The following is a 25,731-nucleotide window of genomic DNA, read 5'->3' on the forward strand; positions in this document are numbered from 1 at the left end:
ACCAGAAGTTGACTAAGTTATTGAGTGCAATTTACTTTTTTTACCCCGTGTATCATTAACTAACTGCACTGGGCTTTAACGCACTTAGGATGGCATAAAAAATCATAGAGTTTTGGCTATTCTAAAGCCAAACGCGCACCTAGCGTCATAGGCACTCCCCCAAGATTGCATGATTTAAATTTTTAGCTTCTTTATTTACATCAGAACTTTGTGCCGATGTAGACATACAAGTAAAGGGTTTAAAAGTTCTTTATAGTACACAAAAGTTGTTCGATGTAAAAGTCTCAGACAAAGGTTTATTAGAGATATAATGTTTAGCCACCAAATTGAGAAGCCTCCAGCAGAAGATAAACTGATGTTGTTTAAACAAAGGGGACAGTATACTATAAAATTGTTTTTCCCCTTAATGTGTTCAATTACTTTTTTTTACCAGCTGAAGAGTATAAAAATGTATGATATTTGTTTTTTAAGGTTTGTGTATATGAATTAATTGATTTTGTGTTTTGAAGCATCAACCAAATAAAATGGGTTGAGCTAGTAGATATAAATCAGATATTACTTTATAACATTGTGTACATATACTTGCTTCTTTATCTTGTATATCTGTCCATAAACCAATCACCAATACTTGGAGAAAACAATGGAAAATTTAAATTACCTTATCTCTTCTATACCCCACCGGTATAGAGGCCAAAAACTTACAGGATAGGTGGGGACACTACAGGATAAATCAACTATTTAAAATGCAAATGTAAGGATAATGGAAATACTTGTTAACAATTTAATACACTCCAGCAGGTAAAGTGGATCATTGGGAACAAATTAAGAGGGGAGAAAATGTTTGAGTAAACTGTCTGTTTAAACAAATTTGCATCAGTTCATTTAAAAAGAAAATTCTAGAGCTTCTAAAGTGTGTCTGTGAGAGATAGATTAGATAGATAGATTAGATAGATAAGATATAGATATTTTATAATCCCTGTCTACCAATAAAAATGTGGGAGCCATCCTTATCAACCAGTGAGTTATATACCAACAATTTAAATTTTGAGTGCTGTATACCAGCCCAAAACTATTTGCAAATCACATAAGAAGCTCATACAACAGGGCTCAACAGATAATGAATACCAATGCAAATAGAAAACAGGGCCTGCTGACTATTAAAAATCATAGCTGTGCCCAACATCTAGTAAAAACATAATTTATGTAAGAACTTACCTGATAAATTCATTTCTTTCATATTAGAAAGAGTCCATGAGCTAGTGACGTATGGGATATACATTCCTACCAGGAGGGGCAAAGTTTCCCAAACCTCAAAATGCCTATAAATACACCCCTCACCAGACCCACAAATCAGTTTAACGCATAGCCAAGAAGTGGGGTGATAAGAAAAAAGTGCGAAAGCATAAAAAAAAATAAGGAATTGGAATTATTGTGCTTTATACAAAAAAAAATCATAACCACCACAAAAAAGGGGTGGGCCTCATGGACTCTTGCTAATATGAAAGAAATGAATTTATCAGGTAAGTTCTTACATAAATTATGTTTTCTTTCATGTAATTAGTAAGAGTCCATGAGTTAGTGACATATGGGATAATAAATACCCAAGATGTGGAACTTCCACGCAAGAGTCACTAGAGAGGGAGGGATAAAATAAAGACAGCCAATTCCGCTGAAAAAATAATCCACACCCCAAAATAAAGTTTTAATCTTATAATGAAAAAAAAAAAAAATGAAATTATAAGCAGAAGAATCAAACTGAAACAGCTGCCTGAAGTACTTTTCTACCAAAAACTGCTTCAGAAGAAGAAAACACATCAAAATGGTAGAATTTAGTAAAAGTATGCAAAGAAGACCAAGTTGCTGCTTTGCAAATCTGATCAACCGAAGCTTCATTCCTAAACGCCCAGGAAGTAGAAACTGACCTAGTAGAATGAGCTGTAATCCTTTGAGGCAGAGTTTTACCCGACTCGACATAAGCATGATGAATCAAAGATTTTAACCAAGATGCCAAAGAAATGGCAGAGGCCTTCTGACCTTTCCTGGAACCGGAAAAGATAACAAATAGACTAGAAGTCTTTCGGAAATCTTTAGTAGCTTCAACATAATATTTCAAAGCTCTAACTACATCAAAAGAATGCAACAATCTTTCCTTAGAATTCTTAGGATTAGGACACAATGAAGGAACCACAATTTCTCTACTAATGTTGTTAGAGTTCACAACTTTAGGTAAAAATTTAAATGAAGTCTGCAACACCGCCTTATCCTGATGAAAAATCAGAAAAGGAGATTCACAAGAAAGAGCAGATAACTCAGAAACTCTTCTAGCAGAAGAGATGGCCAAAAGGAACAGAACTTTCCAAGAAAGTAATTTAATGTCCAAAGAATGCATAGGTTCAAACAGAGGAGCTTGTAAAGCCCCCAGAACCAAATTCAAACTCCAAGGAGGAGAGATTGACTTAATGACAGGTTTTATACGAACCAAAGCCTGTACAAAACAATGAATATCAGGAAGAATAGCAATCTTTCTGTGAAACACAGAAAGAGCAGAAATTTGTCCTTTCAAAGAACTTGCAGACAAACCTTTATCCAGACCATCCTGAAGAAATTGTAAAAATCTAGGAATTCTAAAAGAATGCCAGGAAAAATGATGAGAAGAACACCAAGAAATGTAAGTCTTCCAGACTCGATAATATATCTTCCTAGACACAGATTTACGAGCCTGTAACATAGTATTAATTACGGAGTCAGAGAAACCTCTATGACTGAGAATCAAGCGTTCAATTTCCATACCTTCAAATTTAATGATTTGAGATCCTGATGGAAAAAGGGACCTTGAGATAGAAGGTCTGGTCTTAACGGAAGAGTCCAAAGTTGGCAAGTAGCCATCCGAACAAGATCCGCATACCAAAACCTGTGAGGCCATGCTGGAGCCACCAGCAGAACAAACGAGCACTCCTTTAGAATCTTGGATATCACTCTTGGAAGAACCAGAGGCGGAAAGATAAGCAGGATGATACTTCCAAGGAAGTGACAACGCATCCACTGCCTCCGCCTGAGGATCCCTGGATCTGGACAGATACCTGGGAAGTTTCTTGTTTAGATGAGAAGCCATCAGATCCATTTCTGGAAGACCCCAGATTTGAACAATCTGAAGAAACACCTCTGGGTGAAGAGACCATTCGCCCGGATGTAACGTCTGGCAACTGAGATAATCCGCTTCCCAATTGTCTACACCTGGGATGTGAACCGCAGAAATTAGACAGGAGCTGGATTCCGCCCAAGCAAGTATCCGAGATACTTCTTTCATAGCCAGAGGACTGTGAGTCCCCCCTTGATGATTGACATATGCCACGGTTGTGACATTGTCCGTCTGAAAACAAATGAACGATTCTCTCTTCAGAAGAGGCCACGACTGAAGAGCTCTGAAAATCGCACGGAGTTCCAAAATGTTGATGGGTAATCTCGCCTCCCGAGATTCCCAAACCCCCTGCGCTGTCAGAGACCCCCATACAGCTACCCAACCTGTCAGACTCGCATCTGTTGAGATCACAGTCCAGGTTGGAAGAACAAAAGAAGCCCCTTGAACTAAACGATGGTGGTGATCTGTCCACCACGTCAGAGAGTGTCGTACAATCGGATTTAAAGATGTTAACTGTGATATCTTTGTATAATCCCTGCACCACTGGTTCAGCATACAAAGCTGAAGAGGTCGCATGTGAAAACAAGCAAAGGGGATCGCGTCCGATGCAGCAGTCATAAGACCTAGAATTTCCATGCATAAGGCTACCGAAGGGAATGATTGAGACTGAAGGTTTTGACAAGCTGAAACCAATTTCAGACGTCTCTTGTCCGTCAGAGACAAAGTCATGGACACTTAATCTATTTGTAAACCTAAAAAGTTTACCCTTGTCTGAGGAATCAATGAACTCTTTGGTAAATTGATCCTCCAGCCATGATCTCGAGGAAATGACACAAGTAGATTCGTATGAAATTCTGCTAAATGTGAAGACTGAGCAAGTACCAAGATATCGTCCAAATAAGGAAATACCACAATAACCTGTTCTCTGATTAAAGATAGTAGGGCACCGAGAACCTTTGAAAAAATCCTTGGAGCTGTTGCTAGGCCGAACGGCAGAGCCACAAATTGGTAATGCTTGTCTAGGAAAGAGAATCTCAGAAACTGATAGTGATCTGGATGAATCGGAATATGCAGATATGCATCCTGTAAATCTATTGTGGACATATAATGCGCTTGCTGAACAAAAGGCAGAATAGTCCTTATAGTTACCATTTTGAATGTTGGTATCCTTACATAACGATTCAATATTTTTAGATCCAGAACTGGTCTGAAGGAATTCTCCTTCTTTGGTACAATGAAGAGATTTGAGTAAAACCCCAGCCCCTGTTCCAGAACTGGAACTGGCATGATTACTCCAGATCTGAAACACATTTCAGAAATGCTTGAGCCTTCACTGGATTTATTGGAATGTGAGAAAGAAAAAATCTTCTTGCAGGAGGCCTTACCTTGAAACCTATTCTGTACCATTGTGAAACAATGTTCTGAATCCAAAGACTGTGAATCAAATTGATCCAAATTTCTTTGAAAAATCGTAATCTGCCCCCTACCAGCTGTGCTGGAATGAGGGCCGCACCTTCATGTGGACTTGGGAGCTGGCTTTTGCTTTCTAAAAGGCTTGGATTTATTCCAGACTGGAGAAGGTTTCCAAACAGAAACTGTTCCTTTAGGGGAAGGATCAGGCTTCTGTTCCTTATTCTGACGAAAGGAACGAAAACGATTAGCAGCCCTATATTTACCTTTAGATTTTTTATCCTGAGGTAAAAAAGTTCCTTTCCCCCCAGTAACAGTTGAAATAATAGAATCCAACTGGGAACCAAACAATTTATTACCTTGGAAAGAAAGGGAAAGCAAAGTTGACTTAGAAGACATATCTGCATTCCAAGTTTTAAGCCATAAAGCTCTTCTAGCTAAAATAGCTAGAGACATATACCTGACATCAACCCTAATGATATCAAAGATGGCATCACAAATAAAGTTATTAGCATGTTGAAGAAGTTTAACAATGCTATGAGTATTATGATCCGACACCTGTTGTGCCAAAGCCTCCAACCAAAAAGTGGAAGCTGCCGCAACATCAGCCAAAGAAATAGCAGGCCTAAGAAGATTACCTGAACATAAATAAGCTTTCCTTAGTACTTCCTTTAAGGATCCTTTAGATAGGAAAATTGATTCCTTTCTATCTGCCGTAGGAATAGTAGTACGTTTAGCGAGAGTAGAGATAGCCCCATCAACTTTAGGGATTTCGTCCCAAAACTCTAATCTGTCAGATGGCACAGGATACAATTTCTTAAACCTTTTAGAAGGAGTAAATAAATTACCCAGATTATTCCATTCCCTAGAAATTACTTCAGAAATAGCATCAGGGACAGGAAAAACTTCCGGAATAACTGTAGGTTTAAAAACCGAATTTAAACGCTTAGTAGATTTAGTATCAAGAGGACTAGATTCCTCCATCTCTAATGCGATTAAAACTTCTTTAAGTAAAGAACGAATAAATTCCATTTTAAATAAATATGAAGATTTATCAGTGTCAATATCTGAGACAGAATCCTCTGAACCAGAAAAATCATCATCAGAAACAGACAAATCAGAATGATGATCATTTAAAAATTCATCTGAAATATGAGAAGTTTTAAAAGACCTTTTACGTTTACTGGAAGGAGGAATAACAGACATAGCCTTCCTAATAGATTTAGAAACAAAATCTCTTATATTAACAGGAACATCCTGAGTATTAGATGTTGATGGAACAGCAACAGGTAATGGTATATTACTAATGGAAATACTATCTGCATTAGCAAGCTTATCATGACATTCATCACAAACTACAGCCGGAGGGACAGATACCACAAGTTTACAGCAAATACACTTAACTTTGGTGGAACCAGCATCAGGCAGCGTTTTTCTAGAAGTAGCTTCTGATCCAGGGTCAATCTGAGACATCTTGCAATATGTAAGAGAAAAAAACAACATATAAAAGCAAAATCTATCAAATTCCTTAAAAGGCAGTTTCAGGAATGGGAAAAAATGCCAATGAACAAGCCTCTAGCAACCAGAAGCAATGAAAAATGAGACTTAAATAATGAGAAAAAAGGTGGAGACAAAAATGACGCCCACATTTTTTGGCGCCAAAAAAGCTGCCCACATTATTGGCGCCCAAATGCTTTTGGCGCCAAGAATGAAGCCACATCCGGTGATGCCGACATTTTTGTCGCAAAACGTCAAAAAAAGTGACGCAAACACGAACAACTTCCGGCGACAAGTATGACAAAGAAATTTTTTGCGCCAAAAAAGTCCGCGCCAAGAATGACGCAATAAAATGAAGCATTTTCAGCCCCCGCGAGCCTAACAGCCCACAGGGAAAAAAAGTCAATTTTTAAGGTAAAAAAAAATATGTTTTAATTCATATGCATTATCCCAAATAATGAAACTGTCTGAAATAAGGAATATTGATCATCCTGAATCAAGGCAAATAAATGTTTAAACACATATTTAGAACTTTATATAAAAGTGCCCAACCATAGCTTAGAGTGTCACAAAAAATAAGGCTTACTTACCCCAGGACACTCATCTACATGTAGTAGAAAGCCAAACCAGTACTGAAACGAGAATCAGTAGAGGTAATGGTATATAAGAGTATATCGTCGATCTGAAAAGGGAGGTAAGAGATTAATCTCTACGACCGATAACAGAGAACCTATGAAATAGATCCCGTAGAAGGAGACCATTGAATTCAAATAGGCAATACTCTTCACATCCCTCTGACATTCACTGCACACTGAGAGGAAAACCGGGCTCCAGCCTGCTGCGAAGCGCATATCAACGTAGAATCTAGCACAAACTTACTTCACCACCTCCATGGGAGGCAAAGTTTGTAAAACTGATTTGTGGGTGTAGTGAGGGGTGTATTTATAGGCATTTTGAGGTTTGGGAAACTTTGCCCCTCCTGGTAGGAATGTATATCCCATACGTCACTAGCTCATGGACTCTTGCTAATTACATGAAAGCAAAAATAGTTACAGTACATTTTACTTTGAGCATTAAGGAGTGTGATAAGTATTAAACAAAATTTAGCAACAATTTAAGTAAACTGCCAAATAGTTAACATTGCAAAAGTATCTTTAAAAAAGGGACAATTTTTTTTTTTTTATGATTCAGAGCATACAATGTTTTTTTTTTTTTTGTTTTTCTAAGTATCAAATTTACAAGAAAACAAATATTTAATATTTCAAGCAATAGCTTTAAAATTCTTATTGCAAGAAATGGGAAATCAGATATAATTCCCCTCCCTTGCACAATGACACCAAGAACGTAACTACACCCTCTCATTAGAAGAATTTTATTTCCTGAAGATCAGAAACATTGACACTTATGCTCAAATGCAATTGTTTTGGGGGCCATAACTTAATAAACTCAATACTCCTCTTAATTAACCACTACCCTCAGAATAAAGCATCTTACTTCACATGTACCCAAGTCCCTGCGAACCTTACTTACCCAATAGCCCTTTATTAACTTCCCCCCCCCCCCCCCAATAACAGATTCTAACATGATTTGGTTTTAAAGTAGTGCATTGAATAAAATTGAATTTTCTCAGTTCTATTAAACCCGCTGACAGATGAGAATTTACCGACATCTAATTTTCTGTCTCTTATTTGCCCTTCATTCTAACAAAAAAAAAAATGATTAGGGCTGCACGATTAATCGCGGAAGTATGCGATTTTTTGATTAAAAAACGAATCCTCAGATGTGGCTGTACTGCATTGATTTGTATGTAATTTCGTGCACATATTTGTAAAATGGCTGTATTACATTCACTTTCTACAAACGTGTTCCATTTGTGATCTCAGTAGCAGCCAATCAATCTATGTCTAAAAGCAGAGCCCATGTAGGAGTGAAGAGAAGGGAAAGCCACTTACTTATATTTCCCCCAAGGGTCATTTGCAGTCTGAAACTTAGGGTATGTAATCATTATGGAAACCCCCACACAATCTCCTGCTCTCTGAGAAACAGCTCAAATACATAGCAGATACAGTTAACCTCACAGCTGCCAAAAAGGCTAAAACTGCAGTCCCCTCTGCTAGCTAGCTGCTGGGTTTACTGCATCTACAATGTATTTGACATCAGCAAGGCACAGCATTTCTGAAAGGAGCTACCCCCACCCCCACTGCTATATGCCTGTTTTGGATTCCTGGACAGGAGTAGGGTTCAATAAAATAAAATATATATAAAATTTTACACATACAATAAATTAGAGTACATTATAGCTTTTCTTTAAGTACCAAGAAGTACCTACAGCTAATTTTAAACTAGTTTTGTTGTTTGTATTTTAATGTTCTCAGTCTGTATTGAACAATGAGAAATATGTACTTTAAGATTCTGTACAGTTTAATGCATTTTTTTTTTTATTGAAAAAACGTATGTTTAACAGTTATTTTAAAAAAAAAAAAAAAAAAAAAAAAAAAAAAAAAAAAAAATCTCAATATTTCATGCCCAAAAACTCGAAATTCATTTTTTCCCCCATATTTCCCAGCCCTAATATAAATATATATGTATTTTATTTATTTATTTTTTAAATATAGAGTGCACTCACCAGGACTTTTATTCCATAGATGTATAGATTTTTTTTCCCCCATTCTTTATGTTCCAGGGCTTAATTCTAGAAGGAGCCAGTGGTTCCCTGGTGCCTGTATTTGTCGAGCCCTGTTTTAACATTGTATTGATTTAAAAAAAATAAAAAAAATAAGCAAAGACACTTACAGAAATCTTTCGCAGCCAATCGCAGCATGCTTTCCTGAACTCAGCATCTTGCTTCTTGTTGTACGGAGGCCAACAAAATCTGTCATGGAAAAACTAATTTTATATAAAAATACAAAAGCCAAGAAGTATTGTGCTTACTATAAAAAGTCATGAATACATTCACTGTACCTGAAAACCTCCTTGCATCTTGCACTATCCAGCTCAGCAAATAGAAAGTGAAAAACCATGTAAAATGCATCCTTATTTGGCTTGTCAAACATGTTCCTAATTAAGAGAAAAATATTGTAACTGAACGGAAAAATATATTTTCCAAGTGATTTATATGCATCGACTGTAGAAAACACATTTATAAAAAAAAAAAAAAAAAATCCTACATATAGGGTTTTATTTCTTTGTGGATGTTACATACACACTACAAAAAAAAAAAAAAAAAAAAAAAAAGGAAGGCTGAATAAAGAAATGACAGGTCCCAAATCTCTAAACGAACTGTGTGGAGCACTTAAGTTGTACAATATAGATTTTTGTTTCAGTAAAAATAAAAAATTAATTTAATTGATTATGATGCCCCAAATGGCTACAGCCATAGTACAGAAGCTAAATAAGATGTACTTCCCATCAGTCATCTTGTCCTATCACACTCATCCCAGTCTCTCTGTGTTACTCTATTCAGGAAAAAATATGGTGACATAGCATGCATGGTAATTAGTAGTATGTGCAATAGCTCAAATACCTGTAAAGACTTGCTTTAGTGCAAATATTTTTCAATGAAGAAGAAAAAAAAAATAAAAAAATTCAGTGCCGTCAACAGAAACTATCATTAAACTGCTTTGTTAATCTATACCTACATATATTTACAGGTTATGAACAACCTCATGTTTTAGAGCAGCCATAGTTTGCATCACCAGAGCCATTAACGGGAGTGCTCTCAGTAGCTGGTCTACACACTAAATGGTCTGTAAATATGTAAGGTTTCAATGAGATAACCTCTTATTGGCTGTATTGTCACTATCTTTTTGAAAGAGGTGGAACACGGATCAGCAATATGATTAAAGGGACATTATACACCCAAAAACATATGGGCTATTTAAATAGAGCATTCAAAGAAGAGAAAGTTTGTAATTGACATGTTTAAGCAATTTTGCAGCTAAAAGAGTTGTATGCACAATAGGCATACATCTGACTTCCCCTATGTTCTCACTACGGCACTCAGAATAATTAAGACAGCTCTGTAAGCGATCACAGGATCATATTTCACAGAGCTGTGAACAGAATATTCAGCTTGTGTTGCTACGGTGAGGGCAGAGGGGGATTGAGATCAGTGCCCAGTGTAACAGTCAGGGAAAAATGTCTGTTTGCAAAGTGCAGGTTAGGGGATTGAATTGTAAATCACATGTATTAGCCAGTACAAAGACAGCTTCAGCATGATGGCTGGCTATAATCACACTAGCTTGGGACTGAGGGAAAAAAGCTTTACTCTGTAGCTAATGGGTTGTACGAACGTATTCTTATGTAGTGAGATCACTTGAAAGTTTATCATTTTAGGTGTTTAAGCTGCAAAATTGCTTAACCATGTCAATTACAAACTCTCTCTTCTTTGAATGCTCTATTTAATTAGCCCATCTTTTTTTCAGTGTATAAGGTTCTTTTAAAGGGACAGTAAAGTTAAAATTACATTGTCATAAATCAAACAGAGAATGCAAATTTTATAGTATTTGTAAAATTGTAAAGTTGTATAAAATTGCAGTTATCTTGGTATAGGCTGTTCAAAAGCAAAGACTCTGGGAGCTAGCTAGTGAATAGTGCCTGCAAATAAATGTCTTGTCATTGGCTCACTCAATGTGGTCAGCTACCAGCAGTAAATTACTGTTCCTTCAAAAGGACACCAAAATATTGAAGCAAATTTTATAAAAGAAAATTAACTGTTCCATGTCCATAAAAACGAATGTAAAGTCAGGTTTACATTATATTTAAAAGGGACATTAATGATTTAGACAGAGCAGACCAATTTAAACAATTTTCCAATTTACTTATATTATTTGATTTGCTTCCTTCTCTTGATATCCTTTGCTGAAAAGTTTATCTAGGTAAGCTCAGGAGCAGCAAAGAGCCCAAGTTCTAGCTGTTGATTGGTGGCACACACACATTATATATATATATATATATATATATATATATATATATACATACATACATACACACACACAGATCATCATTGTCTCATCCATGTGTTCAGTTAGAAACCAGAAGTGCACTGGTGTTCCTTCAACAAATGATAGCAAGAGAATGAAGCACATATGATAATAGAACTAAACTGGAAAGCTGCTTAAAATTTTATGTTCTACCTAAATCATTAAATAATGTTGTGGGGTTACAATTCCCTTTAATGGAATAAAAATATACTACATCACTTCCATGTACCTTTAAGATATGAAATATCTATACTATACCCAGTGATGGTGCTAATACGTGTATTACATTCCTAAAGAAACACATACTTACACTCCAGTGGTGACATGAGTTAAGGCTTTACCAGTAGCAGCTGCCTCTGACCCAGGATCAAAGCCAAGACCCTGGAGTGCCATCCATAAGTGCTCCTTTTGCCAGGTAGGCTGGGGTCGAGGTCCGCTTTGCATCCTGCATGCAGTATATACACACAACAAAATGGCACCAGTCCAATACCCTAAGTTACCACACTCTCTCTTCAGGTCAGGTGAGCGATCCCAGCAGTATTACTGAAGCGCAAGATTTAAAAAAAAAAAAAAAAAAAAGGAAAACAAGTTGTGAAAAATACGGTACACACCACTTCTAAGAGTAAGGTAAATTAAAACAAACCAGAACGTTATGTTAATCTTATTGCTGACAAAGATAGACGCAGCGTCCTCGGTCAATTAAGGGGTTGTTACAGCCCTCTAAAACACAGCACACTTACTAGAACCTTTATGATCGGTTTCCTTTGCTCATATGCAGCTTTAATCCGCTCCTCTAAGGCTTTACTCTCCGATTTGGATATCCATTTCCTGGTATTTTTCCATTCGTAAACTAACTGCGATGTATACAACACCGGAGGCAGACATCTTTTTTTCTTCTTCCCAACCCGCCAAAAACTAGTGGTTTTACCCTATCCAATCACAACAGAGTGCACTCGTTCGCCGTATTAGAAAAGGAAGTGTCTTGTATTATCAGCCAATAACAAAAGCGGGGTGTGTGTGACTTTTGTGAACAATCATAGCAGAGTCGCGCACTTATTACGTAGACTTGTCCGACATGTGGGGAGAGCCGAGAAATCAGAACATTGCAATAAAGTTTTGACAGACAGTTGTTTCCCATCTTTACAGTATTTATTTTATTATTGTGCTTGCGCATTGTGAAGTACCAAGGTATGAGACGTTACAGGTACATGATAATGAATAGTATTACCAGACCAGAAGCTACTTTACTAAAGTTCTTTGCAAATTCCATTGACATGGTTATGCGAATTGTTATTTTTTATAAAGAAGTGTGATTAGTTAATTATGTATAATTAAAGATCTGAGTTTAGCCTTCTAAATTATTTTCTGCATTATTTTACTACAAAAATTGGGATGGGGGTTCAGATGAGGTCTACCAACAATGCTGCAGTTTGTGTCTCCAGGTTCAAAAAGGGGAGCCTTATTTTGGGTTGTAAAATCCCTGTTTTCCCCATAGACTTTACCCAGCCAGCACCTTCACATGAGCTCTGCTCACCTGCATGGATACATTGTATGAAACCCTTATCCTACTTATTTGTAAACATTTTTGCAGTATGTTATACATTTGTAACTGTTTAAAAATACTCATAATTATAAAAAATAGGAAACAAGCGCCCAAGATAAAATAGACCGTGATGTTTCTGTGAATATCCCCTCCAAGATAAACCAGAATACGAACTAAACAAAAATGTAAAGTAACAGCGCTATAAGCGCGGATCTTACATATATAATAACCACACTTGGCTAAATATTAATGGGTCAAATCATTCAATTTAAAACAAATATACATTTATTAGCACATAAATCCGAGAACATTCTAAAATAAGGGACGTCTCCGCTTTTAACTAAGAATACCAAGAGAACAAAGCAAAATTGGTGATAAAAGTAAATTGGAAAATGGTTTAAAATTACATGCTCTATCTGAATCATGAAAGTTTATTTTGGCCTAGACTGTCCCTTTAATGCTTTCTTTAGAAAACCAAGGTATGGCAGCTACCTGTTGTAATAAGGTTTGATTCATAGCCCCAACCATTATAGAAAGCAGTTAGGTAGTCTACATTGTGCATTTTATATGCAACTGAAAACAAATCTGGCATTGCATTTAAACAAAAAGTACCTCAGTTACACCAAGTTACAATGAAAGTAAAGTTTAACTTTGCAGTTACATTCTTTGATGTAGACATTAGATATTGATGTCCAATATCCACATAATCTTACAGATGTTAATACCATGAAACCCCAAAGCAAAAATGTATAGAAATGGGAAGCAACTGAAATGGTGTAAATTGCTTAAAGGGACACTGAACCCAAATTTGTTCATTTGTAATTCTGAAAGAGCATGCAATTTTAATCAACTTTCTAATTTACTCCTATTATCATTTTTTCTTCGTTCTCTTGCTATCATTATTTTAAAAAGAAGGCATCTAAGCTTTGTTTGGGAGAAGAGGTGGAAGGATTAGAGGAGTAAAGGACATAATTACTAATAAAGATATAACTAAAGTATACACAGAAACTGAGAATAGCGGAATTTTTAATTTAAGTAACATACAGTTAACTACGACCCTGGAGTCCGTTCTGAAACGAGGGCTTTCTTTCGCTCCCACCTCCAAATTGAATAAATTTGAACACTATGTAAATATTAATCAATTTGTAAGAAAATTAACCCTAAAAAAGTATTTTTTTAAAAATCCTATTAAAGATACAAAGCCATTTGAGACAGAAAACGAATATATCCACACAAATTTTAGACCTAAGTCCCAGTTTTTCCCAACGCAAGAAAAAGGGAATTATATAGAATCCTTTGAGAAATTGGTGAAGCAGGATTTGGAGGGGATTGATATTAAACAAACTAAAAATCTGAAGTGGAATTTAAGTATGAAAGAAAAAACAATATTAAGAGATTTACAATCAAGGACGGATGTAGTGATTAAACAGGCCGATAAAGGGGGCGGAGTAGTTATCATGAGCAGTACCTATTATAAAACTGAAGCTTACAGATTACTGAATGATACGACAACATACCAAAAATTGCTTAGTGACCCAGGAGATGTATTTCAGGGTAGACTAAAAACACTGCTTGACGATGCAAGATTAACTAATTTAGTGACAGAATCAGAATATGATTTCTTATTAATTAAGAATTTTAGAACCCCAATATTTTATTTCTTACCAAAGATCCACAAGGATCTGAAAGAACCACCAGGTCGCCCCATTATATCGGGCATAGATTCAATAACGTCAAATTTGTCCCAATATATTGACTACTTCTTGCAAAACTATGTGAAAGAACTCCCCTCTTACTTGTCAGACTCTGCACATTTTCTAAGAGTATTAAGAGAGATTAAATGGGAACCCAATTTTGTACTGGTCACCTGTGATGTCAGCTCACTTTATACTAACATAGAGCACGATTTAGGAATACAAGCCATAGATTATTTTTTGAGACATGACAGTGAAATGACCAGCACACAAAGGGATTTTTTATTGCAATGTATTAAATTTATCTTGAATAATAATTATTTTAAATTCGAGAGTAGCTATTTCTTGCAAGTCAAGGGTACGGCTATGGGCACAAGGTTCGCACCCAGTTATGCAAATTTATTCATGGGGGTCTTTGAAAGAGAGTTGATAGAAAGATCCCCATGGGGTGCGAACCTTGTGCTCTATAGACGTTACATCGACGATTTATTCTTTGTGTGGAAAGGGGATACAGAACTATTGGATATTTTTATCGATGACCTTAATTCCAACAACTTTGGCTTAAAATTCACGCATGAGTCTAGTAAAGAAAGAATTAATTATCTGGATATAGAAATTGAGATAAATAATAACGAAATTAAAACAAAGACCTTTTTCAAAAAGGTCGATTCTAACAATTATATTGACTCTGAGAGCTGCCATCTTAGTCAGTGGAAAAAGAACATACCAAAGGGTCAATTAATGCGTGTAAGGAGGAATTGTACAGATTTAGAGGATTTTGAGAAACAATCAGAAGTACTAGTAAAGAGATTCGAACAAAAGGGCTATGATACCCATAAGATTCTAGAGACAGTGAATGAAGTGAAAAAGATGGATAGAGAGGAACTATTACGGAAAAAGGAAAAACCCTATGAGGGGGAGTTAAAAGAAACATTAGACATACCGCTAATTACCACCTATTCTGCCCATCACAAACAATTCCAAAAAGTAGTTAAGATACACTGGCATCTTTTATTGAAAGACCCTTTAATAGGCCCAAATTTAGGAAGAAACCCCAAATTCATTTATAGAAAAGCTAGGAATCTAAAAACGATATTAGCCCCGAGCGAATATAAAGGGGGGAATGAAATTTGTAAGAGAGGGTATAGAACACTTGATGGTAACAAGATAGAGGGGTTCTTCCCCTGCCACCAATGCAAGTCTTGCAAACACAGTACGAAACTGAAACAGATTAAGTCAGATAAAGATGGGAGAATTATTAAAATAACGGACATTATAAAATGTACCGACATAAATATTATTTACCTGTTACAATGTGACTGTAACTTAAGGTACTTTGGTCAGACTGGACGGAAATTAAAAGACCGCATACGTGAACATCTGTTAGCAATAGAACACGAGAGAGAAGACACTATTCTATATAAACATTTCAAAGAGGTACATAAAGGGAATACAGGAACACTAAAATTTTGGGGGATTAAGAAAATAGTACAGGATGGTAGAAGAGGGAATACGGGTAAGAAATTACTCAGACATGAAGCAGAATTTATCTACAATTTCGAAACACTCCACCCTAAGGGATTGAATAGTGAAATGGACCTGAATGCCTTTATATAATTAGAAAGGATCATTGTTTCTTACATAATGAATTTGAATAAACATACTTGAGTTATGAAATTTAGATGGAGCATTGGTCACTAGGGATTGTTGTAAAAACTCAGAGTTGCAAGAAAGTAGGGGTCAGAAATTGAGCTCCCCATGACATTAGTTAGTGCTTCCTGGTCTGCTAGAGGTCAAGGAGTTTCATTCCTTTTTAGAATTGGCAAAGTCCACTCTGTCTTTATTAAGTCCCTTTGACCAATTGGGGTGAGTGTTTGGTAGATAGTCCCCTTGCTCAGTAGTGTTAGCATTGATATTTACATTAAACATAAACACCTTCTGGCTTTGTCATTAGAGCCTAATAAATTGTAAATTGAAAAATTATCGACTTGCCTAATAGATGAGATTAATACCTTATATCCTTTTCCATGGGGATCTATTAACTTAGCTTTTTTTAAATAACGGTTATTAAATAGTTTTGGCTTTGGTGGTCCTAGCTCAATCTTATTATTTACTAATGTTCTAATTGTTATTTACATAGTAATATATGCCCAATGAAAATGACAATCAACTACGGATCTAAACTTCTAAAGATCTAGTTAGCCTGAGAACTGAATTAATAGCCAATAGCTGAATGGCTAAGGTTGAGGCTTCATAAACGAGAGGTCTGGGGATCGATTCCACCAGCCATTAAGAAATTAGTATCTATTTATTTTAGAGATAGTCTTGTGTATTTAAGCAGTTTAAATTAAGATAGAAGTTAAGAGTAGAATCCACTAGATGTGAACATCTACCTTAGCCCAATGGTGTAGAGGTTAGACTCCCACCGTAAGGGTCCTGAGTTTGAATCCAAGCTAAGAGGAAAACTTTTTTCCACACAATTATTTTTAACCAGTTGATTCCAACTGAGATTTCTTCAATTCAGACTTATTAGACGAAAAGGAATATGTTTAAATACAAATTATGAGATTACTTATTTGTAAAATTAAAAGTCAAATACTAATGTCAAAGTCCTTTTAGGTAAACAGTCAATATAGCCTAATGGTTAGGTGGTCTGACTTCAGGCATAAAGGGTTGTGAGTTTGAATCCAAGCAGGAACCATCTTTTTAAGTTCTATTAAATTCAATTATGCCAATTATTTTTTTCTAAGTGTTTATAATTGTATTTACGTGTCTATATAGATATGAAGCTGTGGCTTTTCGTGGTAACTAATTAGGTAATGGACTGATGGGGTTAACAAATGTGTAAATAGGAGTAAAGTGTTTAACGATAACATGACTGTTTGTGTAATATTTGAGTGACCGGGGCTTTTCACCAACTTAATAACCAGTTGAGCAATAAACCTGTAGTGGAAACGGGCTATATATATTGAATAGGACATGAGGCACAATAAGGAATACAAAGCTAATGGAAGCACTAATTGTTTTATTTAAAGCACATATAGGGTTAATGGAGGAATCCTTTAAAAAAGGGATCACAGCTGGAGGAAGGTATCTTGACAAAGGCTCCCTGGTGAGCTGAAACGCGTAGATCATACCGGCATCCGGCTTACTTTGGAAAGGACACAGACCCGACTAGCTCCCAGGACCGCAGAGCCAGAACCCAGTTAACTGACCCAGGTACTGAGCGAAAGCGGTAGGAGCATTTTCTCAAGGAAGTGTGCACACTTTGAAGCAATACTTGGTTTCTAAATTCATGTGAAGGCATTATCGAGTGGGAAAGGAACATTACAGGTGAGAGGAGTAAAGAGGTCCGCCCCTAAACACCGGAGCTCCGGGTGAGTGCCTATAACTGACTGTGTTACTTGAAAGACCCTCAAGAGTGGGGGTGAAGACTCTCAGTTTCTAACTTGAACTGTATCATAAGGACTATTTTGTTGAGCTCAAGTTTTCCTTTATCAAAAGACTATTCATCGATACTAGCACACAGTGCCTACCTGAATCTAATAACTAGCAATTATAGTCGTCCATACAGGTTAATGTAACCCGGGTTCCTAACAGCTTATTGTGTAATAAACTAACTTAACGTTTAGCTTTTTAAACAATTTTAGCATTTAGAGGTCACTAATTTGTTATTTAAATTGTTATTTAAATGATTAGTGCTTCTCAATTTTTAGATACTAGTATCAGTTGGTTTCGTGAACATATTGAAATGTTTTAAATACTATTCTAATAGAAATATATTAGCAGTTTTACTATTTATTGCATTAATAAATTGAATTTGTTTATTTTAATCAGTGGATTGCCTTCTTACCACGAAAGTGTTTATTACACTTTGAGTCACATTTTTATATATATATGGTCTTAGACATTTTTATTTCTCCTTACCCTTTTTTTCTGAAGCACATTCTGATATTTCTTAAATTCAATTATTCTCCACCAGATAGCCTTTTGGCGCCATCTCCAACCCTTGTTTTGATTTTCGTTAGAATTGATTGCATGAATTGTGAGAAGTGCAATTAGGAGATAGGCCATTCTGGTTTAGCTTAGTAACAGCTTACACACCCTTTTGACTTTTTTGTTTTGGTTTCAGTACTCTGGACAGCACTTTTTTATTGGTGGATGAATTTATTCACCAATCAGCAAGGACAACCCAGATTGTTCAACAAAAATGGGCCGGCATCTAAACTTACATTCTTACATTTCAAATGAAGATACCAAGAGAATGAAGATAATTTGATAATAGGAGTAAATTCGAAATTTGACTGAAATTTCATGCTCAATCTGAATCACGAAATTAAATTTTTGGGTACAGTGTCCCTTTAAGCTTAGTTGCAGACAGGTACTTACTGTAACTAAGGCTAGCTGGTTAGCTGCAAATTGCAGTTGTGTATTTACTTTATACAATTTTAAATCCATATATTGAGGTATTGTGGCACATGATGGTATGCCAAACTTTGTTATTGAGCTTTTATTAGCGACACCTCACGTAATATGCACCACACCAATAGGAATCAGCGGTCAAATCATAAATGATATCCCAGCCCTACTGCAATAAAATGATGCCCCCAGCACCCCTGCAATAAAATGATGCTCCCAGCAATAAACTGATGCCCCCAGCACACCTGCAATAAAATTATGCTCCCAGCCCCCCTCTGTAATAAAATTATGCCGCAGCAATAAAATGATGCTCCCAGCCCCCCTGCAATAAAATTATGCCCCCAGCAATAAATGATTCCCCCCCAGCACCCCTGCAATAAAATTATGCTCCCAGCCCCCCTCTGTAATAAATTATGCCCCAGCAATAAAATGGTGCTCCCCGAAATAAAATGATACCCCCAGCACCCTGCAATAAAATGATGCTCCCAGCACACCTGCAAAAAAATTATGCTCCCAGCACCCCTGCAATAAAATGATGCTCCCAGCCCCCCTGCAATAAAATGATGCTCCCAGCCCGCTGCAATAAAATGATGCCCCCAGCCCTCCTGCCATAAAATTATCTCTCCAGCCATAAGTGATGTCTCAGCAATAAATGATGCTCCCAGCCCCCCTGCAATAAAATGATGCTCCCAGCCCACTCTGTAATAAATTATGCCTCAGCAATAAATGATGCTCCCAGCCCCCCTGCAATAAAATTATGCTCCCAGCCCCCCTGCAATAAAATGATGCTCCCAGCCCCCCTGCAATAAAATGATGCTCCCAGCAATAAAATTATACCCCAGCAATAAAATTATACCCCAGCAATAAAATGATGCCCCCAGCCCCCCTGCAATAAAATGATGCCCTGAGCCCCCCTGCAATATAATGATGCCCATAGCAATAAAATGAAGCCCCCAGTCCAGCCCCCTGCAATAAAATGATGCCCCCAGCAATAAAATTATTTCCTCAGCCCCCCTGCAATAAAATGATGCCCCCAGCCTTCCTGCAATAAAAGTATGTCCCCAGCCATACAATACCTGCAATAAAATGATGCCCCCAGCACCCTGCAATAAAATGATGCTCACAGCAATAAAATGATGCCCCCAGCACCCTGCAATAAAATTATGCTCCCAGCAATAAACTGATGCCCCCAGCACACCTGCAATAAAATTATGCTCCCAGCGCCCCTCTGTAATAAAATTATGCCCCAGCAATAAAATGATGCTCCCAACCCCCCTGCAATAAAATTATGCCCCCACCAATAAATGATTCCCCCCAACACCCCTGCAATAAAAGTATGCTCCCAGCCCCCCTCTGTAATAAATTATGCCCCAGCAATAAAATGGTGCTTCCAGCAATAAAATGATGCACCCTGCAATACATTTATGCTCACAGCAATAAAATGATGCCCCCAGCACCCTGCAATAAAATGATGCTCCCAGCAATAAACTGATGCCCCCAGCACCCTGCAATAAAATGATGCTCCCAGCAATAATCTGATGCCCCCAGCACCCTGCAATAAAATGATGCTCCCAGCAATAAACTGATGCCCCCAGCACCCTGCAATAAAATGATGCTCCCAGCAATAAACTGATGCCCCCAGCACCCTGCAATAAAATGATGCTCCCAGCAATAATCTGATGCCCCCAGCACCCTGCAATAAAATGATGCTCCCAGCAATAAACTGATGCCCCCAGCACCCTGCAATAAAATGATGCCCCCAGCAATAAACTGACGCCCCCAGCACACCTGCAATAAAATTATGCTCCCAGCGCCCCTCTGTAATAAAATTATGCCCCAGCAATAAAATAATGCTCCCAACCCCCCTGCAATAAAATTATGCCCCAGCAATAAATGATTCCCCCCCAGCACCCCTGCAATAAAATTATGCTCCCAGCCCCCCTCTGTAATAAGATTATGCCCCAGCAATAAAATAATGCTCCCAGCCCCCCTGCAATAAAATTAAGTCACCAGCAATAAATAATTCCCCCCCAGCACCCCTGCAATAAAATTATGCTCCCAGCCCCCCTCTGTAATAAATTATGCCCCAGCAATAAAATGGTGCTCCCAGCCCCCCTGCAATAAAATGGTGCTCCCAGCCCCCCTGCAATAAAATGGTGCTCCCAGCCCCCTGCAATAAAATGATGCTCCCAGCCCCCCTGCAATAAAATTAAGTCACCAGCAATAAATAATCCCCCCCCAGCACCCGTGCAATAAAATTATGCTCCCAGCCCCCCTCTGTAATAAATTATGCCCCAGCAATAAAATGGTGCTCCCAGCCCCCCTGCAGTAAAATGGTGCTCCCAGCCCCCTGCAATAAAATGATGCTCCCAGCACCCCTGCAATAAAATGATGCTCCCAGCACCCCTGCAATAAAATGATGCTCCCAGCACCCCTGCAATAAATTGATGCCCCCAGCCCTCCTGCAATAAAATTATGCCTCCAGCCATAAGTGATGCCTCAGCAATAAAATGATGGTCCCAGCCCCCCTGCAATAAAATGATGCTCCCAGCCCCCCTGCAATAAAATGATGCTCCCATCCCTCCTGCAATAAAATGATGCTCCCAGCACCCCAGCGATAAATGTTACCCCAGCACCCCAGCAATAAAATGATGCTCCTAGCACCCCTGCAATAAAATGATGCTCCCAGCCCCCCTCTGTAATAAATTTTGTCCCAGCAATAAAATGGTGTTCCCAGCCCCCCTGCAATAAAATGGTGCTCCCAGGCCCCCCTGCAATAAAATGGTGCTCCCAGCGCCCCTGCAATAAAATGATGCTCCCAGCCCCCCTGCAATAAAATTATGCTCCCAGCCCCCTGTAATAAAATGATGCTCCCAGCACCCTTGCAATAAAATGATGCTCCCAGCCCCCCTCTGTAATAAATGATGCCCCTGCAATAAAATGATGCTCCCAGCCCCCCTGCAATAAAATGATGCTCCCAGCCCCCTGCAATAAAATGATGCTCCCAGCCCCCTGCAATAAATTGATGCCCCCAGCCCTCCTGCAATAAAATTATGCCTCCAGCCATAAGTGATGCCTCAGCAATAAATGATGCTCCCAGCTCCCCTGCAATAAAATGATGGTCCCAGTCCCCCTACAATAAAATGATGCTCCCAGCCCCCCTGCAATAAAATGATGCTCCCATCCCTCCTGCAATAAAATGATGCTCCCAGCACCCCAGCAATAAAATGATACCCCAGCACTAAAATGATACCCCTGCAATAAAATGATGCTCCTAGCACCCCTGCAATACAATGATGCTCCCAGCCCCCCTCTGTAATAAATTATGCCCCAGCAATAAAATGGTGCTCCCAGCCCCCCTGCAATAAAATGGTGCTCCCAGCCCCCCCTGCAATAAAATGGTGCTCCCAGCGCCCCTGCAATAAAATGATGCTCCCAGCCCCCCTGCAATAAAATTATGCTCCCAGCCCCCTGCAATAAAATGATGCTCCCAGCACCCCTGCAATAAAATGATGCTCCCAGCACCCCTGCAATAAAATGATGCTCCCAGCCCCCCTCTGTAATAAATGATTCCCCTGCAATAAAATGATGCTCCCAGCCCCCTGCAATAAAATGATGCTCTGCAATAAAATGATGCTCCCAGCCCCCTGCAATAAATTGATGCCCCCAGCCCTCCTGCATTAAAATTATGCCTCCAGCCATAAGTGATGCCTCAGCAATAAATGATGCTCCCAGTTCCCCTGCAATAAAATGATGGTCCCAGCCCCCCTGCAATAAAATGATGCTCCCAGACCCCTGCAATAAAATGATGCTCCCAGCCCCCCTGCAATAAAATGATGCTCCCAGCACCCCAGCAATAAAATTATACCCCAGCAATAAAATGATGCCCCCAGCCCCCCTGCAATAAAATGATGCCCTGAGCCCCCCTGCAATAAAATGATGCCCATAGCAATAAAATGAAGCCCCCAGGCCAGCCCCCTGCAATAAAATGATGCCCCCAGCAATAAAATTATTTCCTCAGCCCCCCCTGCAATAAAATGATGCCCCCAGCCCTTCTGCAATAAAAGTATGTCCCCAGCCCTCCAGCAATAAAATTATGCCTCCAGCCATAAATGATGACCCCAGCAGCCCCCCTGCAATAAAATGATGCCCACAGCAGCCCCCTGCAATAAAATGATGCCCCCAGCAGCCCCCTGCAATAAAATTATGCTCCCAGCAATAAACTGATGCCTCCAGCACCCCTGCAATAACATTATGCTCCCAGACCCCCTCTGTAATAAATTTTGCCCCCAGCACCCCTGCAATCAAATTATGCTCCCAGCCCCCCTCTGTAATAAATTATGCCCCCAGCAATAAATGATTCCCCCCAGCACCCCTGCAATCAAATTATGCTCCCAGACCCCCTCTGTAATAAATGATGTCCCCTGCAATAAAATGATGCCCCCAGCCCCCCTGCAATAAAATGATGCCCCCAGCCCCCTGCAATATAATGATGCTCCCAGCCCCCCTGCAATAAAATGATGCCCTCAGCCCCCCTGCAATAAAATGATGCTCCCAGCCCCCTGCAATAAAATGATGCCCCCAGCCCTCCTGCAATAAAATGATGCCTCCAGCCATAAGTGATGCCCCCAGCAGCACCCTTGCAATAAAATGATGCCCCCAGCAGCACCCCTGCAATAAAATGATGCCCCCATCTCCGCTGCAATAAAACGATGCCCCCTGCAATAAAATGATGCCTCCAGCAAAATGATGCTCCCAGCCCCCATCTGTAATAAATTATGCCTCAGCAATAAATGATGCTCCCTGCCCCCCTGAAATAAAATGATGCTCCCAGCCCCCCTGAAATAAAATGATGCTCCCAGCCCCACTCTGTAATAAATTATGCCTCAGCAATAAAATGATGCTCCCAGCCCCCCTGCAATAAAATGATGCTCCCAGCACCCCAGCAATAAAATGATACCCCAGCAATAAAAGGATGCCCCCAGCCCCCCTGCAATAAAATGATGCCCTGAGCCCCCTGCAATAAAATGATGCCTATAGCAATAAAATGAAGCCCCTAGGCCAGCCCCCTGCAATAAAATAATGCCCCCAGCAATAAAATTATTTCCTCAGCCCCCCCTGCAATAAAATGATGCCCCCAGCCCTCCTGCAATAAAAGTATATCCCCAGCCCTCCTGCAATAAAATGATGCCTCCAGCCATAAATGATGCCTCCAGCAGCCCCCCTGCAATAAAATGATGCCCACAGCAGCCCCCTGCAATAAAATGATGCCCTAAGCAGCCCCCTGCAATAAAATGATGCTCCCAGCAATAAACTGATGCCCCCAGCACCCCTGCAATAAAATTATGCCTCCAGCCCACCCTCTGTAATAAATTATGCCCCCAGCAATAAATGATTCCCCACCAGCACCCATGCAATCAAATTATGCTCCCAGCCCCCTCTGTAATAAATTATGCATCCAGCAATAAATGATTCCCCCCCAGCACCCCTGCAATCAAATTATGCTCCCAGCCACCCTCTGTAATAAATGATGCCCCTGCAATAAAATGATGCCCCCAGCCAGCCCCCCTGCAATAAAATGATGCCCCAGCCCCCTGCAATAAAATGATGCTCCCAGCCCCCCTGCAATAAAATGATGCCCCCAGCCCCCTGCAATAAAATGATGCCCCCAGCCCTCCTGCAATAAAATTATGCCTCTAGCCATAAGTGATGCCCCCAGCAGCACCCCTGCAATAAAATGATGCCCCCAGCAGCACCCCTGCAATAAAATGATGCCTCCAGCAGCCCCCTGCAATAAAATGATGCCTCCAGCAGCCCCCTGCAATAAAATGATGCCTCCAGCAGCCCCCTGCAATAAATGATGCCCATGGCAATAAAATTAAGCCCCAAGGCCAGCCCCCCTGCAATAAAATGATGGCGCCAGCCTCCCCTGCAATAAAATGATGCCCCCAGCCATAAGTGATGCCCCCAGCAGCACCCCTGCAATAAAATTATGCCCCCAGCAGCACCCCTGCAATAAAATGATGCCCCCATCCCCGCTGCAATAAAATGATGCCCCCAGCAGCACCCCTGCAATAAAATCATGCCCCCATCCCCGCTGTAATAAAATGATGCCCCCAGCAGCACCCCTGCAATAAAATCATGCCCCCATCCCCGCTGCAATAAAATCATGCCCCCAGCCAACCCCTCCCTGCAATAAAATGATGCCCCCAGCCAGCCCCCTGCAATAAAATGATGCCCCAGCCCTCCTGCAATAAAATGATGCCTCCAGTACCCCTGCAATAAAATTATGCTCCCAGCACCCCTACAATAAAATGATACCCACAGCAATAAAATAATGCCCTGAGCCCCCCTGCAATAAAGGATGCCCATAGCAATAAAATGAAGCTCCCAGGCCAACCCCCTGCAATAAAATGATGCCCACAGCAACAAAATGATTTCCTCAACCCCCCTGCAATAAAATGAATAAAATTATGACTCCAGCCATAAATTATACCCTCAGCCAGTCCCCCCTGCAATAAAATGATGCCCCCAGCCAGTCCCCCCTGCAATAAAATTATGCCCCCAGCCAGCCCCCCTGCAATAAAATGATGCCCCCAGCCAGCCCCCCCTGCAATAAAATGATGCCCCAGCCAGCCCCCCCTGCAATAAAATGATGCCCCCAGCCAGCCCCCCCCCCGCAATAAAATTATGCCCCCAGCCAGCCCCCCTTGCAATAAAATTATGCCCCCATCCCTGTGTCAGTACTGCAGGCCAGGCTGCAGGCAGATTGGTAAGCAACTTGAACTGAACAAACTTCAACAAAGTCTAAGCAGCACATTAGCACAACACCACTAAGCAGAGGAGCGACTGTACAGTGACACTGACACACTCCCAGTCCCAGCCACTGTTGACACAGTGACAGTGAGTGACTCACCACTCTTGTCGTCGACTCGGACTCTGGCTGCGCCGATGCCTGCAACTCCCACTCTGCTGGCTGCCTGTGTGACTGTCTGCTGCCTCATCAACCTTACCTGCACAGTGCGCACACACACTAACTGATCTCCT

At 39.7% G+C, this 25,731-nt stretch overlaps 1 protein-coding gene across 1 annotated transcript in view; it reads right to left on the reverse strand.

Annotated features, from left to right (window-relative positions):
• HAUS6 (HAUS augmin like complex subunit 6) overlaps positions 1-12,044 on the reverse strand; it is a 138,194-nt gene extending 126,150 nt beyond the window's left edge. The window contains exons 1-4 of the mRNA XM_053702644.1: positions 11,769-12,044; positions 11,339-11,571; positions 9,008-9,103; positions 8,840-8,918 (exon numbers count right to left, since the gene is read on the reverse strand). Of these exons, the coding sequence (XP_053558619.1) occupies positions 8,840-8,918; positions 9,008-9,103; positions 11,339-11,472 (309 nt within the window). The 5' untranslated portion in view covers positions 11,473-11,571; positions 11,769-12,044. The remainder of the gene's footprint in view (positions 1-8,839; positions 8,919-9,007; positions 9,104-11,338; positions 11,572-11,768) is intronic.
• Between the last annotated feature and the right edge of the window lie 13,687 nt (positions 12,045-25,731).

Source organism: Bombina bombina, chromosome 2 (genome assembly GCF_027579735.1).
Source record: "Bombina bombina isolate aBomBom1 chromosome 2, aBomBom1.pri, whole genome shotgun sequence".
In the NCBI taxonomy this organism is placed as follows: Eukaryota; Metazoa; Chordata; class Amphibia; order Anura; family Bombinatoridae; genus Bombina; species Bombina bombina.